The sequence below is a fragment of the Leopardus geoffroyi genome, chromosome B2 (genome assembly GCF_018350155.1).
Source record: "Leopardus geoffroyi isolate Oge1 chromosome B2, O.geoffroyi_Oge1_pat1.0, whole genome shotgun sequence".
Lineage (NCBI taxonomy): Eukaryota > Metazoa > Chordata > Mammalia > Carnivora > Felidae > Leopardus > Leopardus geoffroyi.
Genome location: NC_059332.1, coordinates 115021068 through 115046765, shown reverse-complemented (window position 1 = coordinate 115046765; position 25698 = coordinate 115021068). Strand labels below are relative to the sequence as shown.

General features: G+C 39.4%; 1 protein-coding gene across 3 annotated transcripts in view; it reads left to right on the top strand.

Moving 5' to 3' along the window:
* The first annotated feature begins 4492 nt into the window (after positions 1-4492).
* SOGA3 (SOGA family member 3) overlaps positions 4493-25698 on the top strand; it is a 44904-nt gene continuing 23698 nt past the window's right edge. For all 3 annotated transcript variants that reach the window (XM_045499507.1, XM_045499508.1, XM_045499509.1), the window contains exons 1-4: positions 4493-5262; positions 7179-8371; positions 8831-9055; positions 11101-11259. In XM_045499507.1, the coding sequence (XP_045355463.1) occupies positions 7280-8371; positions 8831-9055; positions 11101-11259 (1476 nt within the window). In that variant the 5' untranslated portion in view covers positions 4493-5262; positions 7179-7279. The remainder of the gene's footprint in view (positions 5263-7178; positions 8372-8830; positions 9056-11100; positions 11260-25698) is intronic.

Here is a 25698-nt window from a genome sequence, read left to right as displayed (position 1 = left end):
ATTTCATTCTTTTGGATTACCGAGTAATACTCCATTGTATAGCTATACCACATCTTCTTTACCCATTCATCCATCGATGGGCATTTGGACTCTTTCCATACTTTGGCTATTGTTGATAGTGCTGCTATAAACATGGGGGTGCATGTGTCCCTTTGAAACAGCACACCTGTATCCCTTGGATAAATGCCTAGTAGTGCAATTGCTGGGTCGTAGGGTAGTTCTATTTTTAGTTTTTTGAGGAACCTCCATACTGTTTTCCAGAGTGGCTGCACCAGCTTGCATTCCCAACATATCCCTTTTATTTTAATTGAAGTATAGCTGGCATATGACATTTGATTAGTTTCAGGTGTACAGCATTAGTAATTTGACAATTACATACATGAGGAAGTGCTCACTATGATAAAGTGTAGTTACCATCTGTACCATACAAAACTTTTACAATATCATTGGATATATTCTCAATATTGTACTTTTCATTCTGGTGACTTATTTATTTTATATCTAGAAGTTTATACCTCCCAATCCCCTTCACCTTTTTTGCCTATTTCCCCATTTTACCCCCTCCTTCAACCAACAGTTTGTTCTATTTATGACTCAATTTCTGTTTCGTTTGTTTTTTAGATTCCATGTACAAATGAAATCATATGGTATTTTTCTTGCTCTGTCTGACTTATTTTACTCTGTGCTGAATCTTGTATTTGACTACTTCGAATTTGCTCTCCAACCAGGAGAAGCAGGCATGAGTGGTTCACATCACATACTTCCATAGTCCTCTGGATTTAATTGGTTCAATCAAGGAGAGCCCCAGCAGAAGACCAGAGGCAAGGAGGAGAGTCAGGTCATCATGAGCTGACTATGTCACCCAATAGAAAAATCACTGTTCTCCTCTTTAAAAAAAGGGGGGGTGGGGGTTGGGAGGAGCACCTGGGCGGCTCAGTTGGTTGAGCATCGACTCTTGATTTCAGCTCTGGTCATAATCCTAGTGTTGTGGGATTGGGCCCTGTGGTGTCAGGCTCCATGTTGAGTGTGGAACCTGCTTAAGATTCTCTCTCTCCCTCTGCCTGTCCCCCCAGCTCGTGCTCTCTCTCTCTCTCAAAACAAAAAAGAAAAAGAAAAGAAAAAAAAGAAAAAGAAAGAAAAGAAAAGAAAAAGAAGAAGAAGAAGAAAAAGAAAAAGAAAAAGAAAAAGAAAATCACTGTTCTCAAGTGGCATGCTCTACACAAAATTATTTTTTCTGGGTTCCAATGATCACTCTGTTCTCTTATCTTTTTAATACTATTGTCAATGGTAACTTGATTTTTTTTACAAAGTGTGTGGATAGCTCCAGCCTGGTATTCAACCCCAAGTTATTGAAGTATCCATTATGGTTTCCCCTATATCCAATCTACATCTTATAAATAATCTCATTTAAAAAAACCCCATTGAGTGAAGAATAAATCAAGTCAAAGCAATCTAGGCTCATCAGATAAAAGAATGCCCTGATTTTTGCATAGCATATTATAATATCCAAAACTTTAGTGACTAGACATTGAATAAAAACCTCACTGACATTTAAGAACAACAAAAAACTGGATACTAGAACATAAAATATAGGTGGGATTTTCCTTATTTTTCTATAACTGGATCAAATAAATGTTGAAATATTACTTTTGCAGCTTATTTAACAAATAGTCAGCATATAATAACATAAAAAAAGAGCAAATCTATTTGCCATTAGTAGAATCTTTTCTCTATTATGTCTATGCAGAGGAAGACATTTAGATACTTTTTTTAGACAGCATGGGGAAGGTAAGAAGTAGAAAAGAAAAACTTGAACTAAAATTTCCTAATGAAGTGTAAGGTAGTTTAGGATGCCATTCTTGTTGGTTTGGCATAATGAGAATTAGCCTACTATATTTATATTAGGTCAGTTTAATTATTGATGAAGAAGGATTTAGGGGTGAGGTAAAGAGTTATTAAGACATTGTTATAAAAATGAATGATTTTGATATTAGGGGAAATTTAATGGTGATTTTAAATATGTATAGCATTTGCATAATAACTAGCAGACTTCTTAAAATTTTCCACTGAGATTAAGATTGACAATGCGGCTATGTTGAAATCAGACATCTGACAGCATTTTGGCTATGATGAGTGCCTAGACACTGGTTTGAATTACCAAGGGTGAATATTCATGAGCATTTATAGAAGTAATGCAACAGAATTTTGAGTATGCAATACCTAACTGCAAACTTACACAACAGCAAATGCATGAGTAACTAAAGCATTATTGTAGAGTAGCAATTTCTGCCATTCACAAGGCAGCCTGAATCCAAGATATGAATTAAACTACTAGTTTTTGGTCACAATGTTAAGTTACAACATGCATATATTTACTTTGAGAAATTGTAGACTAGAAATTAGACTAAACACAATATATAATATGGTGGATAATCTGTTTAGAAGGAAAAATGTGAATCGTGATGTTTACAATGCAAGGAGTCTAGGATTCATAAATCATTATCTGAAATGTAGTCCAGAGAACAAATGTGACTTGTGACTGCATACATATGTCAGTAAAGGTCAAGACAATAGCATATCTCCAAGGTAAAGTACTTTCTAAAAACAGAGAATGGATCTGAAAATATCACCTTTCTTCTGTCACTTGAAGCCTACGAATAAAAATCCAGCCCCTGTACTAACTATGTGCTAGAGAAACAAGAGTATTATTTGAAAACATTTACTACATTTACAATTAATTTTTAGTATAATTATAGTTAACATATAATATTACATTACCTTGGATGGACAATTATAAAATAACCCAAGACTAACCAAGTGTCCTCAAGAAATTCAAGAATGGGAGAATTTGTGTAAACTAATGTAATAATATCCTGAAAATACAAACAACAATAATAGTTAACATTTAATGAGAGCTTACAGTGCCAGGCACATAGTAGTTATCACTTATAATTTGTTAGGATTAGTACATGTCCCATGCATTGTGATAATAATTACCTTCACCAGGACGCCTGGGTGGCTCAGTCAGTTAAGCATGCGACTTCGGCTCAGGTCATGATCTCATGGTCCATGAGTTCAAGCCCTTTGTCAGGCTCTGTGCTGACAGCTCAGATTTGGATTCTGTGTCCCCCTCTTTCTCTGCCCCCTCCCCACTCATGCTCCATCTCTCTCTCTCAAAAATAAACATTAAAAAAATTTTAATGATATTATTTTATTTGTAAAGATTAATGTGAAAAAATATTTTTATCCAATTTATCCAGTTTGGTTGAATGATACCTGTTGATCTTGGTATTTCTTAAGGAAATTACAACTCAAGATTGGGTACATAATGACAAATTGTCTACTATAAATTCCAAATAAATTGTGATTGCATTTTACTTTGCTTTTTTTCCCTTTATATTTAGTACCCTAGTTGAGGTCTGAACTATTCATTATAGATGTCACAGATACTGCATTTCCACTTTCAAAAAGTACTCAAAGGATTATATGGAAATTATCCTAATTCCTTTCAATATGCTGGAGCCTCGTTTCTTGTTTTAATCTTTGCATACTTAGCACCTTGGACAGTGCCCAGCATATACTAAGCACTTCTCTATTCTAGAGCAGATGAATACATGAATGTTTTTGTCCTGATACTACATTTGTCTTATAGATGGCTGGAGATACTAATCACCAGGACTTGAACATCTTTTTATTTTGCTGTAATCATGTTACTTGTATGCAAACTACTACTAAATTGTTTTTATTTTATTTTTAGTGCTAGATGTTACGCTCAGAAAATAAAATGTCTTATACTAAAATTCATGTTAGCATAAAAAATTATTAGTTCAATATATTGAGCTCCTTATACCTACAAAATCACATATGAATATGGGAAAATTTTAAAACAAAAAATACCCTTTCTAAAGCAGTGTTTACTTTTATTCTCCTTGAAGATGAGAATCACCAAGTTCACGATGGAATCCTTTGAGGTAGGAGGGAGATCTTCATGCCAACCATCTCCCCCCCCCCCCCAAAAAAAAAAAACCAGGAAAAGCATTTCTATTCGGATTTTTAAAAATATTACTATGGAACAGTATGGATTAGTGTACATTGTAAAGACATATATTCTGAATTACCTCCTTTCCCCATGAATTGCCTTTAATCTCACATTTTATAAACACATTGGATGATTCCCGTTAATCACATGCACTACGGTAAAGATTATGGATGCTAGCAATTACGCCTTGTATTCACAGTTGAAATTAGAACTCAATAAAGGAGAGAAGGAAATGTACCGAGGACAAACCCGTCTGTAAACGATCTCTGTAAAGGGATATTTAGTCGGCTTGTACTAAATTGGTCGAGGCATCACAAGAGCCCTTTGTCTGTGGGACGGTGGGTCTGGCAACCATTATCTACTGGGGAAAGCGATGTGTGATGACTCCGCCCGGGCTGGGGGTGGGGAGGGTGCACCGCGTGGAGAGCTCTACCGGAATTAAAGTGAGCGAACAAAGAGAACTCCCAGCAGCCGTCCGCCAGCTCCTCGCAGCTGCATCAGGAGACGTCAGTCACGCCAGGAAGGCTGTTCGAATACGCCTCCCTGAGAAAAGAGCTCAAGTAAATAATTGATGGAGATTGATCGGTCCAGGACAAAGCTTTGCAGAAAACCAGTGCATCCGATTTCGAGCGGTTTTGGAATCTTCTGCCAAGTACGGGATGTGAGAGCGCAGCACGGACTTTGAGCGCAGCCACGGATCTTCCATCTCGGGTGTGGCTCCGGCCTTTTTGTCTTCCTGCCACCTCCCCTACCATCCTCCGCCCCCGGCCCGTCCCCGCCTTCTTCTCTTTCCTCTTGAAAGTAGCCTCTCTTTGGTTACTTCTAAGCTATCCTCCCTTGCAATCCCGCCCTCTCCCCTGCCCAGTCCGGTGAGGTCAGCTCATGAATATCAGTGCACTTCCTGGGGAGCGTCTGGCACGGCTTGGTACCTCTCGTGTTCGCCTGCTCGGAGCCGCAGCTCCAACCGAGTCACGGGCCGCGGGAAGTAACCGGCTCTGGGGGCCGCCGAGTCTGCACGTTAACGCCATTGTTTGGAGAATTGGGTGTGGAACTGAGGCAAGACAGCCCAAAGTCGTGCTCAGCCAGAAAGTCGCATATAATACCACGAAGTTAAACTTTCCTTGTCTTTAAAAGGCATAAAAATAAACGCTGAGGTCGCCGGAAGAACAGAAGGAAAGCGCTGTTCATTTGCATCAACTTCGAAACATCGCGTCTGCTGAGAAGTGAGCAGTTCTTCTGGATTTCTAAAAGGGTGGGGATGAGAGATGGGGAGGGTCGGTGGGCAGATAAAATTTGAGATTAAAATTGTTGGTTTGTGCTCATCCGGGGTTGCGTGGTCGGCTATTTCCACGGGGGAAGCCTTGAAGGGGCACAGCATCTTGTCACTTTGTGAGAACCACGTGACAGCGTGGTACCTTTGATTGTGGGAGACGAGTTCCTGGAACCTGAGCTTTCTCCTGGGTTAAAGCTGTCTGAGAACCGAGTTTAAACGTTGTCTGGTGGCTCTCAGCTCCGGAGTGATTATGCCTAATACAAAACAAAAATAAGGTTGCTTTGGCAATATAACTTGTTTAGGTGGTCCATATTAGTGTGACCCATGACCATGAACTAGGCCAGACATTCTAGGAGCATGAGTCTCCCGAGAACATATAGAAAATAAGTTGGTGGATAACTTTTCTCCCCCTAATGTCTTCTTTATTCACTATTATTTTTCAAATTGAGTTGGAAGGAGACCCTGAAAAAGAAAGACAGGTGGAGAAGGAAACTTCTAGTAATATTTCTTCATAAAATGAGGAATTGATGCATGTTGACTAAGTTATGATACTTAAAATAGGCCATAACAGGAATAATGCTAGTAAAGTAACTGGCAAGCATCTCCTCTCCTCATCGGAGGAATTTTTTAAAGCAGAACTTTCTGCCTAGTCATACTCTTTTCACTGTGTTAGAGAGAGATGATATTTCTAAGGAAAAAGCACCAAACTGACTAACTAGGTAGATGGATCACTAGGGAGAAGAACCTCATAAAGCAATGGCTTGCTATTTTCCGGATTTTAAAAGCCAGTGATGGATTTATCTTGTAAAAAAAATATACAATAAGGGTTTACCTTACCACCATGAGTGAGGATGCACCAGGTTTCTGGGATGCAGGGTCATTCTGTCTCAGAATTTGTCTCCATAGAAGGAACTGGGCACTTTAAAAGTACAACTTTATCTATGATATATAACATGTAATAAGATGCTTAAGAATGAAAATATTTTCTATTTAGCAATTACACTTAAAACCAAAATGACTCACAAAAACTATAAAATTTGGATAAATATAGATGCCATCACCTATAATTTAAGAAATTGTGCAGAGCCACCAATGAACCTTTCCAAAAGTATATATATTTTTTAATTATTTGCCAAAGCTTAAAGAAGAATACCTTTAGGGGTACTAATAACTACACCACAGAGGTGATTCTGAATGCCATTACTTTCTTGAAACTGAAGTTGATTTAAAGTCATTCATTACTTTTATTTTAGCTCTAGTCTAAAGGAAAATGGGTGCATTTCTCTAACCAAGAACAACATGAAGAGTTAAAGGTGTCTGAGAAAAGCACCACATATCCACGGAAATTTTTCTCTAGAAGCCTACATCATGACCCTTTTCCTCTAATTGAGAATAATAATTAAATAAAACATTTTCTATTAAACTAGGCTTTAAAATACAGATTGAATAAGGAGGAAATCCAAAGTCAAAAAAGGGGATTCACCTTTAACATGTGGACACCTCCTTTTCCTTCTGAAGCTTTTGCCTGACTTTATCCCCTAACCTTTTTCTCCCTTAAATCTCCCTTCCTACCAATTCCTTTCTGATCCATATCTCAGCGTTGCCAGAACCTGCAACCATGAGAATGTTACATTAAGCTTCTTTCAGATCATCACCATTTTACTGAGATGGAATTAAATGGAGATGGCGCTTCCCTGGGCAAAATGAGAATTGACAATTCTGCACCTATTTCTGAAGTCAGGGTTTCTATTAAGTGCTTTTAAAATCTCATTATTTTCTAGGACTTCTCTTTTCTAGGGAAATCACCCTTTGCTCTGTAACAATGCAGACATGTTGTGTGCTTCCCTTCTTTTGTTTCTACCCCAGATTAGAAAGGAAGGTTGGAGGACTTGAGGAGGGAAGAGAATAAGAATGATCTGGTGATGGACTATTCTAAATCTCATCTGATAGATTCTTCCTAGACCGCCATGAGTCAGCCACCGACGGGGGGCGCTGCCCCTGCCACAGCTACAGCTTCTGCCGCCACCTCTGCCACTGAGGCTCGCCTGCACCCAGAGGGCAGCAGCAGAAAGCAGCAGCGTGCACAATCACCTGCTAGACTAAGGGACAATTCGGTCCGGCAGACAACTACGACCACCCGGTCCCCCGTGGGGACCGGCACTAAACTCAATTCTGTTCGACTGCAGCAGCTGCAGCAGCAGCAAGGCAACAAGACCGGGAGCCGCTCGGTGCCTCCGGCCAGCGCCCGCGGAGGCGGAGGCGGGGCGGAGAAAGCTGCGCCCCTGGCGCCCAAAGGGGCCGTGCCGGGAGCTGTCCATCTCACGGCTGGTGCTGAAGCGGCCCCCGCGGCGACCCTGGCCCCGGTGGGCGGCAGGAGGCCTGGCCCGACGGAGGAGCCTCCCCGGGAGCTAGAGCCCGTGTCCGCTAAACTCGGGGAACCCCCTCCGCTAGGGGAAGGAGGAGGAGGGGGTGGGGAAGGAGGAGGAGCCGGCAGCGGCTCCGGGGAAAGGGAGGGGGGCGCTCCGCAGCCGCCGCCGCCGCCCAGGGGCTGGCGAGGGAAAGGCGTACGAGCTCAGCAGAGGGGCGGCAGCGGCGGGGAGGGGGCCTCCCCTTCACCATCCTCCTCTGCGGGCAAAACCCTAGGCCCCGGCAGCAGAAACTCCGGAAGCGGTGTTGTGGGGGGTGGCAGCGGTGGCGGAGGGAGCTACTGGAAGGAAGGATGTCTGCAGTCTGAGCTCATCCAGTTCCACCTGAAGAAAGAGCGGGCGGCAGCGGCGGCAGCCGCGGCTCAGATGCACACTAAGAACGGCGGCAGCAGCACCCGCAGCTCCCCGGTCTCTGGCGCCCCTGCCATTTGCGAGCCTCTTGCAGTCCCTTCCGTCTCCCCAATGGCGGCGGCAGCGGAGGGCCCCCAGCAGAGCGCAGAGGGCAGCGCAACTGGAGGGGGCATGCAGGCGGCGGCGCCTCCTTCGTCGCAGCCGCACCCGCAGCAGCTCCAGGAGCAGGAAGAAATGCAAGAGGAAATGGAGAAGCTCCGAGAGGAAAACGAGACTCTCAAGGTGAGAAGGGTGGGGGAACCCGGCTGGGGGAGGGGAGGTGTGGGCTTTGGAGGATTAGGGCGTGTCTCGCGAGGGTGAGAGGCTGTTAACATGTTAGGGAGCCTTAAAGAGGGAAGGGAACAGGAATTGAGAGGAGGGGGTTCCTAGGCCTTTTCCAGATTTAAAGCAGCCTAAGATCAGTAGCCTTAGGTTTAATTTAAATCCAAATTTGGTCCTTCGTTTCTCTAATTATCATGGGTTGTCCCACTTTTTCATGGAGAGAGGTTGAGTAGGAGAGCTGGGGAAGGCCCAAAGAAGGCCCGTTTTTATAGTTTCTTCTTCATGCAGCTCTGTCACTCCTGTCTTATGGAGAGGGGGCAATAAAACGGAGAATTTGGAGTTGGCATGGGGTGTACACTTTACATGTCCGAGTGCCGGGGGGCGACGTTAATTTTGACCCGCGGCCTGTTACCGCTTCAGAACGAGATTGATGAGCTGAGGACCGAGATGGACGAGATGAGGGACACTTTCTTCGAAGAGGATGCCTGTCAACTGCAGGAAATGCGCCACGAGTTGGAGAGAGCCAACAAAAACTGCCGGATCCTGCAGTACCGCCTCCGCAAAGCCGAGCGCAAAAGACTCCGCTACGCACAGACAGGGGAAATCGACGGGGAGCTGCTGCGCAGCCTGGAGCAGGACCTCAAGGTCTGCAGCGCTGGGGCTGGGAGGCGCGGGGTAGGGGCAGCAAGTGGGGACCTCTTTGTTATGAAAGGCCTTCAGTGGTCATTGGCAAAGACACGGAGTTTCGCAGCGCTGACCACAAAGTATCAGGTTCCGGGCAGGGGAAGGGAAAGAACAGACCAGTGGGTCTGAGGGGTTTAGGGTGTGTGGAGTGCCTCGCGGAGAGCGAGCTCTGGGAGCTTTCTAGGGAGTCCCAGCGACTCTTCCAGAGACGGTGGCAGAGGGCGTCTCCCCTCCCCCCCCAGCAGAAACGCGGGTGTGGCAGAGCGCAGGCTCTGGCGTCGACCTGGCCTCCAGAGGCTGTCTTCCAAGTAAAGGCCAGGTGAAATCGAGAGCAGCGGGATGTAGACTCCTGCGGAGAGAGGAATTCAAGCCCAGAATAGGAACAGCATTGGGACGATATCCGAGTTAAGGTCTCTCTCCGCAAGTCTCCCTAACCTCCTTCCTTTCTGTACTCACCACTTTGCTAACTCCCTGAAAAGAAATCTGTCCCACTTGCCGCCCCTTTTGGAGAAGTAAAGAGTGCAGTAAGTGAAAGAACCTCGTTTTTAATGTGAAGTTGTTCCTTTAGAATTTCCCCCAGTGGAGAAATTTTAACCTTGAAATAAGTTTTGTAAGTAGATGAGGTCTGTTCAGTTCAGTTTGACTGTAGGCAGATCCATTGACAATGCAAACCCAATGTTATCTTCATAACCTTGGACCACCAAACAAAGTTTTAATTATGTTAACCTCATCAATATATAAAAATCAAGTGTAATTTTCCTATGTTTTAAAGAAAGATGTGAGAAAACATTTGATGAAAGTCATTGTATTATTTCTTTTTGTTTTTTCTTTTTCTTTTCCTATCATTTGTTGAGTGCTCACTATGTCCCAAGCACGGTGGGAAACATTGTTATATACATTAACATTAGTTATCTATCTAAATGTTAGCTCAAGATTTAAAAAAAAAAAAAAAAAAAAAAAAAAAAAAAAGCACCCATGAGGTTAGGATTACTAATCCTATCATCATCTTATACGGTAGCTGAACCTTTTACAGAGGTTATAAGTGCCCAGTCCCTACCCATGGATATAGGCTAGTAGGTGGCCAAGCTGTCTCCTCACCCAGTATAAAACCACAGTCTATGTCCTGAGCCACTACATCATACTACACCATAGGGTTTTGTTCCAAACCCTGAATTTCCAAGATAATCTCAAAACAAAAGGCAAAAATGTACACTGTAATCAAAAAACAAAAACAAAAACTTAATCTCAAGGACTGACATATTTCTTAAAAGTAAGCACCTGACATTATAGGATTAAAATTCAGGTCCCACTCCCACTAGAAAACCTTGTTTTCTAGTTTTTAAAAAAAAACTCTTTAATGTTTACTCATTTTTGAGAGAGAGACAAAGAGCAGGGGAGGTGCAGAGAGAGAGGAATACACAGAATCCAAAGCAGGCTCCAGACTCTGAGCTGTCAGCCCAGAGCCCCCCACTCGGGGCTCAAACTCAGGGACTGCGAGATCATGACTTGAGCTGAAGTCAGACACTTAACTGACTAAGCCACCCAGACACCCCCATTTTCCAGTATTTAAAATGAGTGATAATGGAAACATCTTGTTTTGTTGTAGAATTAGAGGAGATATGTGAAATTTCTATACACATTATAAAGCATGATTGAACATCTATTACCATGGTGTAGTGTAGAGGTTGAGGAAACAGAGTGGAGAGCCAGACTACTTGACCACTTGTTAGCTGTGTGACCTTGAGCGTATTACTTCACATCTCTGAGACTCACTTTCCTCACCTGTGAAATAGGAATAATAATAGTACTTATCTCATGGGATTGTTGTGAGGGTTAAATAATTTATATATGTGAATGACTTATATGTAAAGCATCTGTAAAGATGCCTGGTATAGTATAGAAACTATTTGTGTATTGGCTTTTAGTACTTTTAACGTGAGTATAAGTTTAGCTCACTTATTGTACTGTCTTTAACTATATTTTATTGTTAAAACTCTTCAATTTAGGTTGCAAAGGATGTATCTGTGAGACTTCACCATGAATTGGAAAATGTAGAAGAAAAGCGAACCACAACAGAAGATGAAAATGAAAAACTGAGGCAACAGCTTATAGAAGTTGAGATTGCAAAACAAGCTTTACAGAATGAACTGGAAAAAATGAAGGAGGTTAGTATTTGATTATCTCATGGTATGCAACATATATATTTAGCTCTTTTTTTTTTAAGTTTATTTATTTATTTAGAGAGGGGGAGAGAGAAAATGTGAGCAGGGGATGGGGAAGGATCCATGAGATCATGACCTGACCCAAAATCAAGAGTGGGACGCCTAACCAACTGAGCCACCCAGGTGCCCCCATATATATGTAGTTCTTTACAAAAGAATCCCGAGGACTAAAATGACTGTTAAAATAATTCTGTTTTTTAATGATTATAGAACAGTTCATTGTTCTCACCCAATATGCTAACAGATACATGATTTCATACTAATTAATAATAAGCAAAGGAAAACTGACCTCAGGCCTGCCTCTTGTGTAAAATATATGAGCTATGACTGAGGTTTCATCCTGTCATCCAAATTTGTGTTAAAGAAATTACACAGCTATACCAGACACGCAGGATATCAAAAGTATGAAGGACTAAGCCTTGTGTTAGTTGAGAGGAAGAACTGGTCCTGTGATTATTAATGAGTTCATAGAACCACAGACTTTTGGGGTAAAAAGACCATAAAAAACCATTGAATCGAATTGAGTCAAATCATTGCTTCAATCCTCTGTATAACAAAGCCCCCAAATGATCTAATGCTTAAAACATCTCTTGCGACTAACCTTTAAGATCTTTTGCAGTATCCAATTCTGTCACAGCGTATCTCTGTTTAAAGGTTTTCTGTTTTGAGTTGAAATCTATTTCATTGTAACCTTAGCCAATTCATCTTAGTTCTTTCTCTTTGGTATAGAAGAGTCAAGAGTTCTCTTCCACATTAGGTATTTGAAGTTTCTACTATGTTTCTCCTAGATCTTCTCAAAGAACAAAACTAGTATCAAAGGAAATAAATCGGAGGAGAAAAAGACACAGAAAAGATTTATCAGGAAGTAATTAGCTTTGTGATTAGTAGCAATTTGAATTAAAATAATATTATTTGAAAACCGTCTGAGAATGCAGTGCATTTGTGGAAGCTATTATTGAGCATTAGCTGATACACATGTGGTCCTCTGGACATTTTCCTCTGCTTAACTGTGAAGAATTTAAATGAAAATCTGAATCTTTCCATGGACTAAATGAGATATTGCACCTTTCATTGCTATGCTTATGTCAAAATGGTATAAATATATATTTACCATGTAACAGTGAAAATAATCAAGTCTGCTTAAGGTGTCAAGGGCATGCCTGCGTGGCTCAGTCGGTTAAATGACATACTCTTGATCATCTTGGCTAAAGCCATGATCTCGCGGGTTTGTGGGATCGAGTCCTGAGTCAGACTCTGTGCTGACAGTGAGAAGCCTGCTTGAGATTCTCTCTCTCCCTCTCTCACTACCCCTTCCTTCCCCATCTCTCTCTCTAAAGACATAAACTTAAATAAAATATTTCAGGAATTTGTAGAAGATGGTTTCAGTGGGGTAAACTATTTTGTGATCTAAGTTTCTACTTGTTGTTATATTATCCTGATTTTAAACATTTTTTAACATGACAAAGTAGGGAAAAACTATTTTAATGATATATAATTCTTGGTTAATGCCTAAGGATGGCTGTATTCTCCAATATGGAAGCTGGGAGCTATATGACTATCTTCACCAATAACCAATGGGGCGATTTTAAAAGGTTTCTAACTTGCCTCAGTTTATTCAGTTGTAAAATGTTGTCTTAATGATTCTCAACATCTCCTGAAGCTATCATGACTTTTATCATCAAATCCAGGACATTATCTTTAAAGAGTAGCATAGATTTTTTTTCCCTGAAGTTAAGAGATCAAATATGAAATTATATATGTACAAGTATATGTTTCTTAAACAATAATGTAGAGTTGAAGTGTGTCAAAAAATGAAAGTTTAATTTGCAGGAAAAAAAAATGAAGTAGCTGACTATGTGAGTTTGCTAGGGCTACCGTAAAGAAACACCACGACACGTTGTGTGGTATAAACAATAGAAATTTGTTTTCCTTACTGTTTTGGAAGCTGAAAGTCCAAAATCAAGGTGTAGGTAGGGTTTACTCCTTCTGAAGGCTGTGTGGAAAGGATCTGTTCCAGGCCTGTCTCCTTGTAGATGGTCATCTTTATGTTCACACTGCATTCTCCCTATATCTATGTCCAAATTTCCCCTTTTCTGGACGCCAGTTGTTGTAGATTATGGCCTACCTAATTTTAGGTTGTACATTGTAGATTGATTGCTTCCGTAAAACCCTATCTCCAAATAAGGTCACATTCTGATATACTTAGGGTTACAGCTTCAGCATGTGAATTGAGGAGATACAATTCAACCATAGCAATTAAACAAAGGAAAGAGAAAGTTTTCTTCTTATAGGAAAGCAAAGAGAAAGTTCATTGTCAGTTCCATTAGGCTTCAAGTCAGAACAAACTTCATTTGATTACTAAGTATAAAAGAGAAATACTTTGTGATTTGATATCATGTAAATGTTTTTTAGTGAAGATCTGGAAAGTTGGATTTAAGAATGGTATAAGAGCTTTCTGATTTTATTCTGTTTCCAGAAAAGGGGGAAATGCCTATAGACTGCTGTCCATTAGCCAGACAGATGGGACCTCTTCCATTGTAAATAAAGCCAAAATAATCTGGCTACCAAGGAGAAGGGCTGGAACCTGAGAATGTCCTCAGGAAAATCATTATAAAAATACATTTCCTTGATTCTGTTCCCTACGCTTTTCCCTATAACTATTTCCTCCTTCAGGGCTCTAACTCTGATTTGGGAAAACAGTCTTACAGCACCAAGCAATGTGGGTATAAGTTCATGCCAAAAAGGAAACTCACATTCTCTTGGAGTTATAAAAGCAAACTCCAATCCCTAATTGGAAACTACAACAATAAAAGTATAAGGAATGTAGGAACATATATTCGGGATGTCAGCATTTAAAGTAACCTTTTATTAAAAAGATGGGCTCTAAACTAGCATTCCCAGTTTGAGAAGGTGGGTGGCAGTCAGGAAAACATAGAAATAGAGAGGAAGGACAAGAGAGTGGAAGGTAAATATCTGGGGGATTCTAAATGTAATAAAGGAAAAATGGAAAGTATCCTGGCAGGAAAGTTCTGTAATCATTTATCTGAGGTTGACATTCATAGTGTCTAGAAAAGTGTCAGGAATAGAAAAGGTAGTTTTATTTGGAAATCAAAAATGTTTTATTAAAATGAGATGTTTGTAATGGTAACTTTGTTATCTACCAAGAAGATGAATATTGAAACTGAGTTTCAGTAATAAGTGGCTCACTTTGTGGGGTAGGAGGTGTGAGTTTGAAGCCTAACTTGGCCTCGTATAACTGTGACAGCTTCAGTTAATCATCTGCTTCCTTGGTTGTAAAATGAAAACATATTCAAGTCCTTGGATAGGGTTAAACACACAACTGTCATCCCTTTGTGGCATTCTAATCAGTGGAGAAAATAGAATCAGGCCAAGCTTTGCATTATGAAGAAAAGACAAAAGTTATGGAGTAAATTATAAAATGGTAAGTAGGATATACTTGAGAGAAGCAATCCTCTAACTCCAAGTTTTTAGTTTCTTATATGGAGTCATATAGATGTTGAACTGCGCAACTGGGACCAATAGGCCATCTGCTGGAGTTTGGAAACCATTTACTAAGAATTTAATTGGCTTCAAGGGTTTTGACCAATTGCTCTCAAGGCTAGTGGTTGCACAAGGTCCTGTGCACCTGCTCACATCCATCTGCGTATCTTCTTCCTCTGAGAGTATGGAGTAGGCACTGGGGGGTAAGAAGAGTTGTGTAGAGGCAGGATAGACATAATTAGTTGAGTCTACTGCAACTCATTGCTTGTATTGAAACAGTTGGTTGTCTGCCAACTGCAAACAAGAGGGGCCTCTTAGGATGCTGCCTTAGAATCTTAATGGTATTTTCATCCGATTACAAAACATTGATTGCTACTAGCTCTATGCTTTCTTGCAGTAGAAAAATGCCTTTCTTTTATATAACCTGGCAAAAATGATGGTCTTTCAGCATCACAAACACTCAGAGACTGGTTTTTGCAAAAGTTTTTTCATGGAAATTATGAATAGCTTGCACTTTGAATTCCTGGACAGGTTAATGTACAAATAGCATAAACTGAGGAAGGATATGGAGAAAGCTCTGTGTGGCATGGGTCTCTGCTACAGTTAATGGGAGGTCACTGTCCTTCATGAAGTCCTTCTGCTGTAGGAAGAAACTTTGCTTTGAGAGCTTTGAAACACTGTTCTCTTCAGAAGGGAGGGGTCTTCTCACGTCACCTTTAAGATCTGACACTTGGAAAAGCATTGATGACAGACATTTGAGGGAAAAAATAACCAGTAGAGACCTTTGAAGATGGAAAGGAAGAAAAACTAACTGAGATAATGATGACAAATGTTTATTTGATCTTTTTACTTTAAGAATCTATACTCTTTGTAATGTTTTGTCCCTTAACCTCATGCAAGTCTTAAAATAATCTTCTTAACTTTTCTTGGTCTTTGTTCTAGAGGGCTCTTAACTTGCCTACTGCAATAGCACTATCTATCTTGGGACGTTTATTTTCTGTGCACTTGGTTAATATATCCTATCTATTACAATGAACTCTCATTCTAGAACACAAAAATAATTGGTACCATAAATTTCAACAGTAGCCTCTCTCTCTCTCTCTCTCTCTCTCTCTCTCTCTCTCTCTTTGAAAAGAATATGTCTGCTCAGACTCTCTTTATGGACAGAACACTTTAATAAACAAATGCTTGTCTTGCACATTTACCATTGCCTATTTATTTTCTTATATAAAATAATGAATTGAGTATAACTTTACTTGGTTTTGATAGGGCATGTTTATCTAAGTTATAAAGTGCAAAAAAAAAAAAAGCTGGGTGATAAATCAGCAAAGACGCAGCCCTTTAAGGGGGAATTTCTTTGGTATTCAAATATTTTTCCCCTGGTTCTGTGAGTTATAATTTGAAAAATAGAAGAACAGTCACTGACCTTTTTAAATGAAATTACCATAAATATTTTTAAATGTATCAATTAAACACTATTACTTTAGTCACATCTTTTCAGAGGTGGTAGTTTGTTGAATAACACAGGAATGAATAATACAGACTAAATTAAAAGCAAAAAATAATATGCCAGGTAAACAGAGGAAAGTTCGTTTTCCAGGTTACTGTATGTCGTGACTGTATTTTCAAAGTCGTATTTATTTAGGACTCATAAACTCCGTTGGATTTTTTTTTTCATGAAATTGCATATGCAGCTGTATGCACAGTGAAGTGATTCCCAGGACTCGGTCCTATGTAAATGGCTCTTTTCTCTCACCCAGATGCCAGGCTCCCAGCAAAAGCAAAGTAGTATACACAGATAAGAAAATCAATGTTGGTGGAGTATTTTGTGTGACATACAGAACTTTTATTGTAAACTTCAAATTTCTGTATATTTATGTGAAGAGCACAAGGGTTTCAAAGCTTGGAAAGTAAAGGTTCTTCCCTCAGCCAGTTTGTGTGTTGGCTGGAATTTTGCACTTCATGTTCTTGAAACAGTAGGGCACTGTATGAATATAAATCTTACCTTATTAGGCATCTCCTTTTGGTTACAGATTAGGTTCCCATTTCAAATATCTATTAAGTTCAATGTTTGCAATGGCATGGCTTCACAGAAAATGTTCAATAAATGCATGTTGAAATGTTTGTTGCATTTGCTGATAAACCATATTGATGAGAGATAAGTCTCCAGCCGTGGACTCTGCCAGTTTAACAGGGGTCCTGGGGCTCTAGGCTGGACTTTGAGTGATCTGCATGTAAGAGATGAGCAGCTTATGTATGTTTAAATATCTCCATGGGGCTACTTTACCTACACACGTATTAAAGAGTTGTTCACCTCTCTGACTTCTTTCTCCCACCTACCTTAAAAAGGAATTTGAAATGGTTCTCAAAAAATCATAACTGTTGCAATCAGGGTTTAAAATTTTGGTCAAGTAAGAATTCTGGGAAGATGAGGAAACACTTACTCCAAGAGGTATGCATTGCCGGGAAACAGCTCTGAGTTTGAGAGCAATCAAGGCAGGGAGAGAGATATTGAAAGTAATTCTTTCCTAACTGTGACTGGATATGAGGCAATACCCAGTTTCATAGCAGGTTTTCAGAGCAATCATGAACAAAATTAATCATAAACAGACCTCACAGGACAACCAGTGGATGGCTGAGCCTTCATAACAACTGTCAATTTTCATTTATAGAATCAATAAACTAAGAATTATAGTTTTGCAGAAAATAAAATTTAGACATCTTGTCATTAGCTGTGAATTTGAGTGTGGCTTGTTAGAAAGCACATATGTCATGAAGTCTAGAAACTGACTTTGAAGCCCACTTCCCATACCCTGTGACTTTGAGCAAATATCTTGAAATTTATAGGCTTCGGTTTCTTTTTTCATAAATGTTGAAGTTAACCTAAATACTCTCAAAGGCTCCTGTGAAAATGTCATTTTCTGATTTGTCATTTACTCATCTCTGTTCTCCCCATAAGTTTTATTTATAGCCAGGTATGCCAGTCTGTTTCACTACTATTATTTTATTACTATAATTATTTTCTTTCATTTATTCAACCAACAGATATTTATTGAATAGTAACGTATTACCCACTGTAGTATGGCCTACAGACACCACAGAGGATACAAAGATACAGATATCAGGGTGTTGCATTACACAGACTTTGTACTAAATGAGTACTGTCATCAGTGAAACATCCAAACGTTTTTATTTTGCTATTATTGAAATAATATGATTTTTCTGAAGGTGAAAGTCTTTATGTTTCCAAAAACATAATAAAAAACTCTTTGAGATCGTTAGGCCTTTGTATGTGTGTGACAGACAAAACCCTCATGTAGAACGGATCCCCATTAAACAACCTAGTCTTTTCCTTACGGGACTCTGATGGGTGTGGCTGTGACCTAACTGGTTCCCGTGATGCCTATAGTTTTGGGGGCTGTGGTTAACACTATTCCCTACCACTCCCCGCAACCTTGGCTGCCTGATAAGGGCTGTGCTTCTAGTGGTGGAGAAAATAGCGTCTGCTGTCTGTCTCAGCAAACCTTTGATATGACTTTAACTTAGCAAACATATTGAGTGTGTATATATATTACGTATAACAAGATAACAGTGTAACTATGAGGGTAGTCTCTACCTGAAGTTAATTTCTTATAGAAGGTGTACTTTGACAATATTTACACATATACATTACTGTACTGAATACTTGGATGTTCGTGATCTCAGAAGGGGAAACTCTTATAAGTAGATGAGGCCAACACCTGTTTTGTTCACTGTGGCACCCTCAACATCCACTTCAGTACTTGGCATGTAATCAGACCACATTCTTCTGTAATACTATAACAACTGTTATTCCATATTTAATTTTTATATATCTTTTTCCCACTCTAGACTGCAAATCCCTTGGGAGTAAGAACCGAATCTTGTCTTACTCATCATAGTGTCCACAACAACCAGAAATTGTTGACACAAAGTTGATAAGCGCTAAATAATTTTGAATGAGAGAATGTAGTTAGGAGAGATGTTTTGTGGAGAGAACAAGAACTATGGCTCAGAAACAAGGCTTTTTTTGTGGGGCTTAGTATAATACAAACACGCTACAAAGGAGCTCCAGCCTCACCCTGCTTCCAGAACTAGAGATCTCTTGATACTGGTATCTCTTAGAAACTTCTAGTCCTCTACGATGCTTCTCCCAAACCCCAGTAATTCCCCAGAAACAACAAGTCTTCCCTAAAACAAGGTCTTATAGGCTTCTCAGGATGGGGAATGAGTACAGGGGCTCAAAAACGACAGGACAACTCTGACACCCTAGACCTCAGCTCTGCATCTGACTTCTGTATCCTTTGGTGAGACAATATGAAATGCTGCTTTAGAGAGTAAGAGAAGGCTGCAGGTCTTGTCATTCCCAAACTATTTGCTTTAAATCTTCAGTGTTGGGATAGTCAATTTAGCAGTTAATTTGACTGGAGAACTAAGGAAAATTACCCCAGGGCCGCCGCTACCATTGATGAGTGCCAATCACTGTGCCAGATGTTGTAGGTATAGTTATGTTGCTAACAGTTTCATTTTAGAGATAAACACTCAAAGCTCAACAAGGCTAATGGCACTAGTAAGCTGGCACGGTCCATACTGATCCCCCTGCCTCCAAGCCCATGGTCTCCATCGGCCAGTGCTGCACAACTGCACTATTGGGACTCAGAGTCCCCTCCGCATAGCCACTTCTATCTTCCTGACCCACAAATGACATGTCCTCCTGACCCACAAATGACATGCCTTCTTTAGAGACTTCGATTCTCCTAGAATCTCCGAGTCCTGAATCTCTAGCACACATTTAGAAAATGCATGGAGCAAGGACTTCCAAGGTATCTAAAGGGAAACTCTATTTTATCCGAAAGAAAGGAAGTCTTTGGAGAGAACAAAGAAACTGGGACCATAGGTCTAAAAAATGTGTTTTCAGGTCTGTTGATGCTGTCTCTTCTTTTTATAGACTTAATACGTGTGTTATTTCAGATAAGTCACTTAATAGCTGACTCTCAATTTAATCACCTCTTAAAGGAAAATAAATATTTTTCCTAGGCAACCCATTCACAAGGACAACAGAAGATAATATGTGTGGCGTGCTTTATAAACCGTAAGGTCGTGTGGACATCAGATGTTCTTGTTATCACATAGTTCTAGATGAGCTGATTAAAACTTAACTCTGCGAGAGAATGTTTAAATCCATGAGAGTGAAATTTTGGATCTACCCAGGAGTTTAATTCTTTTACAGTGGGCTTAGAAACACTTTTCCTTTCTCTTTCCCCATGAATGTGTATGACCGTGAAGTTCCTCTTTATAGGTCACTTCACTGTAGAGCCATTCTAACTTCTATGTTTCCTGTTCTGTCTTCCACAAGACATGTCCTTAGTCCTTACTGCTTCACCATCCAGGACCTTTCATTTGCAGAGGTCTCAAGGGAGGTGCAAACAATGCGGTTACACTGTCTGCCCCTGCACTCGCCAACGGGACTGACCACTGATTTGTCTGGATAAATGCCTCTCCTACCTTTGCTGCTCTATAAATATTTTTCTTACAGAGAAACATCTTAGCAGAGAGAGGAGGGCTATTGTATTCAGGTTCAAGATACTTTAGATTGCTTTGTGTGTTTCAGTGACTCCACAGCTAAATTCTATGCTCTCTGAATTTAAGAACTGTATTTCTATTTAATTCACACACAAAGACTGCTATAGATACAAAAACTGTAAATGCTTGCCCAAGAGAAGAGGTGTTTAGGAAGATATGATTGCTGTCAAAGGAGCTCATCTTTAGCTCTTAAATTAGAATTTACTCGGTTCCTTTGTTTTCCAATACTTGTGTTACATTGGAGTAAATATACCATGCAATTTCGCTGTATATTAGGAAGTATTTTCCAAATTGAAAATTCAGTTATATCTTGAAGATTTTAGACTTCATTGCATTTTAATGGAAATACAGTCACTTATTTGATGTCTCCATTCTAATTCCATTTTTACATTTCAGGGTCAGTTAAACTGATCTTTATCCAGATGGTAAATGACATTTGAAGATGACATTTAAAGATGTCATTTAGCTTCTCTCCTGACATTTTCCATTTTATACTTATATATTTCACTTAATGGGGTCATTTATATTCAGCGTGATTCAACTCAGAACTGCTTAAAATTAAAAATTCAAAGTATTCTATATTCATCTGCTGGCTAGCTCAGTTATTTCCAATTTGTCGAGCCAATTAATCATGGTGGTAAGTGGTTAATAAAATTAACTACATTATTTTTTCTTTCCTTCACAAAGTAAGCGTTCTTACCATTACATTGGCCAGCAACCTTGAATAATAGCAGAAATAACTAGACAGCCCAATTAATTATTGTATTCAAGTGCATAATGAGTGGCTAATATGCTAGTATGTGGTTGTATCCACCACGCCCTCGCATATAGAAGAAAAGATTTTCATTGAACTTTATCAAATGGTAGCCACCTGTGTGTATTCAAGAGGATCTGTTTTATGTAAAGTATTGTTTTTCAAGGATAAAATACAGCTTTCAGGTTCATTTCTTTAGAGACATGGCTACATTTAAAATAGAATAATTATGTTCTACAATGATTTGGAAGGTAGTTATTCTGTTTTTACTTCCACTAGTGTTAACCCTAAGAGTTTTTTGAGGTTGGTTTTTTTTTGTTGTTGTTGTTTTTTTTTTTTTTTTTTTTGGTAATACATGTATGATTCTCAATTTTCTCAACTACTAAAATCAAGAATAAAATAAGGAATTAAGAGTTATTTCAGTTAGCCCAACCCCTTGGATTACTGTCTGATCTTTGTTAACATAGGATTATAAGATAAGATTGTTACTATTATTTATTGTTACAGTATATAGTTTGAATTTAAAGAATGTCTTTTGCTTCATATGTAATTCAAACAATATACATTCAGTTTCAATACTTAACTATCAATGATTTTAAACTACAACTAAATTTCTGAAACCTCAGTTTTAAATAATCTTTAGTTGATTAGGTAATGATCTTGACTTTTTTTTTTTTTTTAAACAGGAAAAGTTTGTAGAGGTTATACTTTTTCTGAGTTTTTGTACTTTTGAAAAGAGCCTTTGTACTTTTGACCTCACACAGGAATGACAAGATGGCATTACTGAGTCAAAATTTTTTCTTTTCACATCATACACTCTGCTCCATTATCTTCTGGCATTTGTTTTGGAGTGAAGAAATACGAGACTAGTCTGACTTTGATTCCTTTGTGGGTCAGATTGTTTCCTCTCTACATATTTATGGATATTTTGTCTTTACCCTTTCTATCAATCAGGATCCTCCAGTAGATGGATCATGTAAATAAGATTACTCACAGTGGTGTGGGCAGGATTAAGGGAACATGCTCTTAATTTGGGCTGGTGAGGCATTCAGAGAAGACTGGCAACACATAGAAACCATCACCACCTCTAGATATAAAAATGCTGCCAAGGAAATGATGTTACAGGGGCTGGCGTAAGCTGGAACTGTGGAGGAGGGGCTACCCGGTGGGAGTTGTCCTCTGGAGGGTTCTCAGCACGATATGGTGTTGACAAAGTGAGGGAGTGAGGAGAGATACTGTGAACTATCTCTCCTCCTACCCTCATTGCTCAGCATTTCTGCCAGTGCCTTCTATTGGCCAAACTCAACCAGAAGGCATGTGGCAGGGAAGAGAGCCTGGGCAGAAATATATGCAGAGGGCAGCCTCCTGAAGCACAGAGCAGGACAGAGAAGGGGCAAGAATGAGTCTGGATAGCTAAGGAGAATAACCAGTTCAAAATTATTGCCAGGACATATCTAGGTGATGGTTTTTGTGGACTCTTTAATCTGAAAATTAACATTTATTAATTATCTCAGGGGAGCATTCGTGTAGTATAGGCTTGTCAATCACACATACTCTATTTTCTCTCCTTCACATTTTCTTCACTTTGTGCCCCTTATGACTATCTTCTCATTCCTTCACCTTCTTTTTGTCCTTTTAACCTGTGTCCTTGGACAATTTCTCAAGTTTGTTCTCAGTATCAGGGAGTTAATTTTCTGGTATGTCAGTCGTGCTGTTTGAAGACTCCAGTGCAAAATTTGATTCTTGCATTGAAGCTGAGTGTTCTCTGTGAGGTTTCTTATTCCCAACACCTTCCTATTTTTCAGATCTTAATCTCCCCTATCATCTTCTATTTTTAGTTTATAGAGGCCATGTTCATTATCTTATTAAGGATACAATATTCCTAAAGCTATCTTCTGTTTTCCAGAGTAGTTTTTAGACATTTACTTTTTGGGTTTTTCCCCCCTTTCTCTTTAACTGAATACCTTTCTCTTAGCTTCCCCAATATATTTTATTGTATACAGCTTTATTGAAATGTAATTTACATACCATAAATTCATTTTAGGTATAGAATTTAATGTTTTTTAGCAAATGTGCAGGGTTGTGGAACCATCTCCATAATACAATTTTAAAACATTTCTATTGCTCCCAAAAAGATCTATAGTGCTCACTTGCAGTCACCTCCTGTTCTCACTCCTAACCGCAATCAAGCACTAATCTGTTTTCTAAATCTATAGGCTTGTATTCTCTGAATATTTCATACAACTGTAATCGTACAAGTTTTGGCCTTTTGCATCTGGCTTCTTTCACTTAGCCTAATGTTTTTTAGGCTTACACATACCTTGTAATGTATATCAGTACTTTATTCCTTTTTTATTTCCAAATAATATTTGAATATACATGTATACATACACCACATTTTGTTTATCCATTCATCAGTCGATGGACATTAGTTTTTTCCCCCCATTTTTATGAATAATACTACTGTGAACATTCACATAAAAGTTTTTGTGTGGACCTCTGTTTTGGTTTCTCTTGGGTAGGTATCTAAGAGAATTTATGGGTCATACGATGCAGTTATGCTTAACTTTTTAAAGAAACTGCCAAACTGTTGTCCAAAGTGGCTGCATCATTTTACATTCTTACCAGCAAAGGAGGAGGGTTCAATTTGTCAACACCCTGGCCAACTCTTATTGTCTATCTTTTTTATTACAGCTCTTCTTTTGAGGTTTATTTACGTGGCATGTCATTGTGGCTTAAATTTGTGTTTCTCTAATAATGTTGAACATCTTTTCCTGTGCTTATGTTCCATTCATGTATCATCTTTTGTGTAACATCCATTCAATTTTTGGTTCATTTTAATTGGATTGTTTGTCTACTTATTCTTGAGTTTTAATATAAACTCCATATATTCTGGATACAAGTCTTTTATCGGATGTGTGATTTGCAATGTTTTCTGTGTCGCTTGTCTTTTCACTTTCTTTATGATGCCATCTGCAGTGCAAAAGGTTTTTATTTTGATGAAGTCCAACTTATGAATGTTTTTCTTATATCATTTATGCTTTTCATGTTATATCTAAGAAATCTCTGTCTAACCTGCAGGAAAATGACAGCTGTTTTTCTAAAGTTTTACTGCTTTTGGCTATTACACTCAGGCCTATGATCCATTTTGAGTTAACTCTTGTGTATGGTGTGAGTTAGGCATCTGAATTCATCTTTTTGCATGCGGATCTCCAATCGCCCCAGCACCGTTTGTTGTAAGATCCTTTCTCCACTGAAATGCCTTTGTCCAATGCACTTTTATCTCTTTGTCCACTTCTTTTTCCTTTTAGAAAATATCGTTGAATGTCAAACTTTCTTTTTAAATTCAGTGTTGGCTCCAGATACTCACTGTGCAATTTTTGCTTTGTTCCTCTCACTGCTCGCTTTCAGACCCAGAGCTTATAGCACAACTTGATATGCACAGCCCTAACCCAACGTCTGATGGCTGGTAGACATCTATCTAGTTCTGGCCTTTTCTGAAGGAATGTGAGAAATTCTACTACTGTAGCGCTCAGGCATGTTATGACGAAAATTTGAATCTTAGAAAAATTTGAAGCATCTTGTAGTTGTTCTTTTCTTACCTTTAGTATGTGAAAAATAACAAACCCCAATTTGGGTGTTCCCAAGGCTTTTCTGCCTGTGTTTCTGCCTGTGAAGCCCCGAGTAGGAAAAGAATATATCTGGGGCGCCTGGGTGGCTCAGTTGGTTGGGCGGCTGACCTCAGCTCAGGTCATGACCTCTCGGTCCGTGAGTTCGAGCCCCGAGTTGGGCTCAGTGCTGACAGCTTGGAGCCTGGAGCCTGGAGCCTGCTTCAGGTTCTGTGTGTCCCTGTCTCTCTGCACCTCCCCCACTCGCACTCTGTCTCTCTCTCAAAAAAAAAACAAAACAAAACAAAACAAAACAAAAAACACTATTTAAAAAAAAAAAAAAAAAGAAAAGAATATATCTAATGATTCATTGCCCAATTAATCATCTAGCTCTTTCCCTGCTAGAGTATTGGAGTATTGCAGTTTTAACAGCCTGAGAGCTGCTGATTGCAAATGAGCCGAGCTCTTTCTCCAGATACATGATAAAGCAGTACCTGTGCAATATCTATGCATGTGCTGGGGCAAGTAGGGTTGGGATATAGAAGTGCTGGCTGGCTAGTTGTCTGTTTTTTAATAACTTTTTTGAGGCATGTTTGTTACATGTCATATAATCATGTTTTTTACATGTCATATAATCAACCCATTCCAACTATGCAATTCAGTGATCTTTAAGTAAATTTTCCAAGGCATGCAATTACTACAATAAATTAGTTTTAGAACATTTTCATTACCTCATAATATCTCTCATACCCACTTACTGTTAAACCCCATCCTTCCCTCCCTCTTGCGACTCCAGACAACCATGAATCTGCTTCCTGTATCTATTGATTTGCCCTTTCTAGACATTTCATATAAATGGAATCATACAATACATGCCTATTACATCTGGCTTTCACTTCACGTAATGTTTTTGAGATT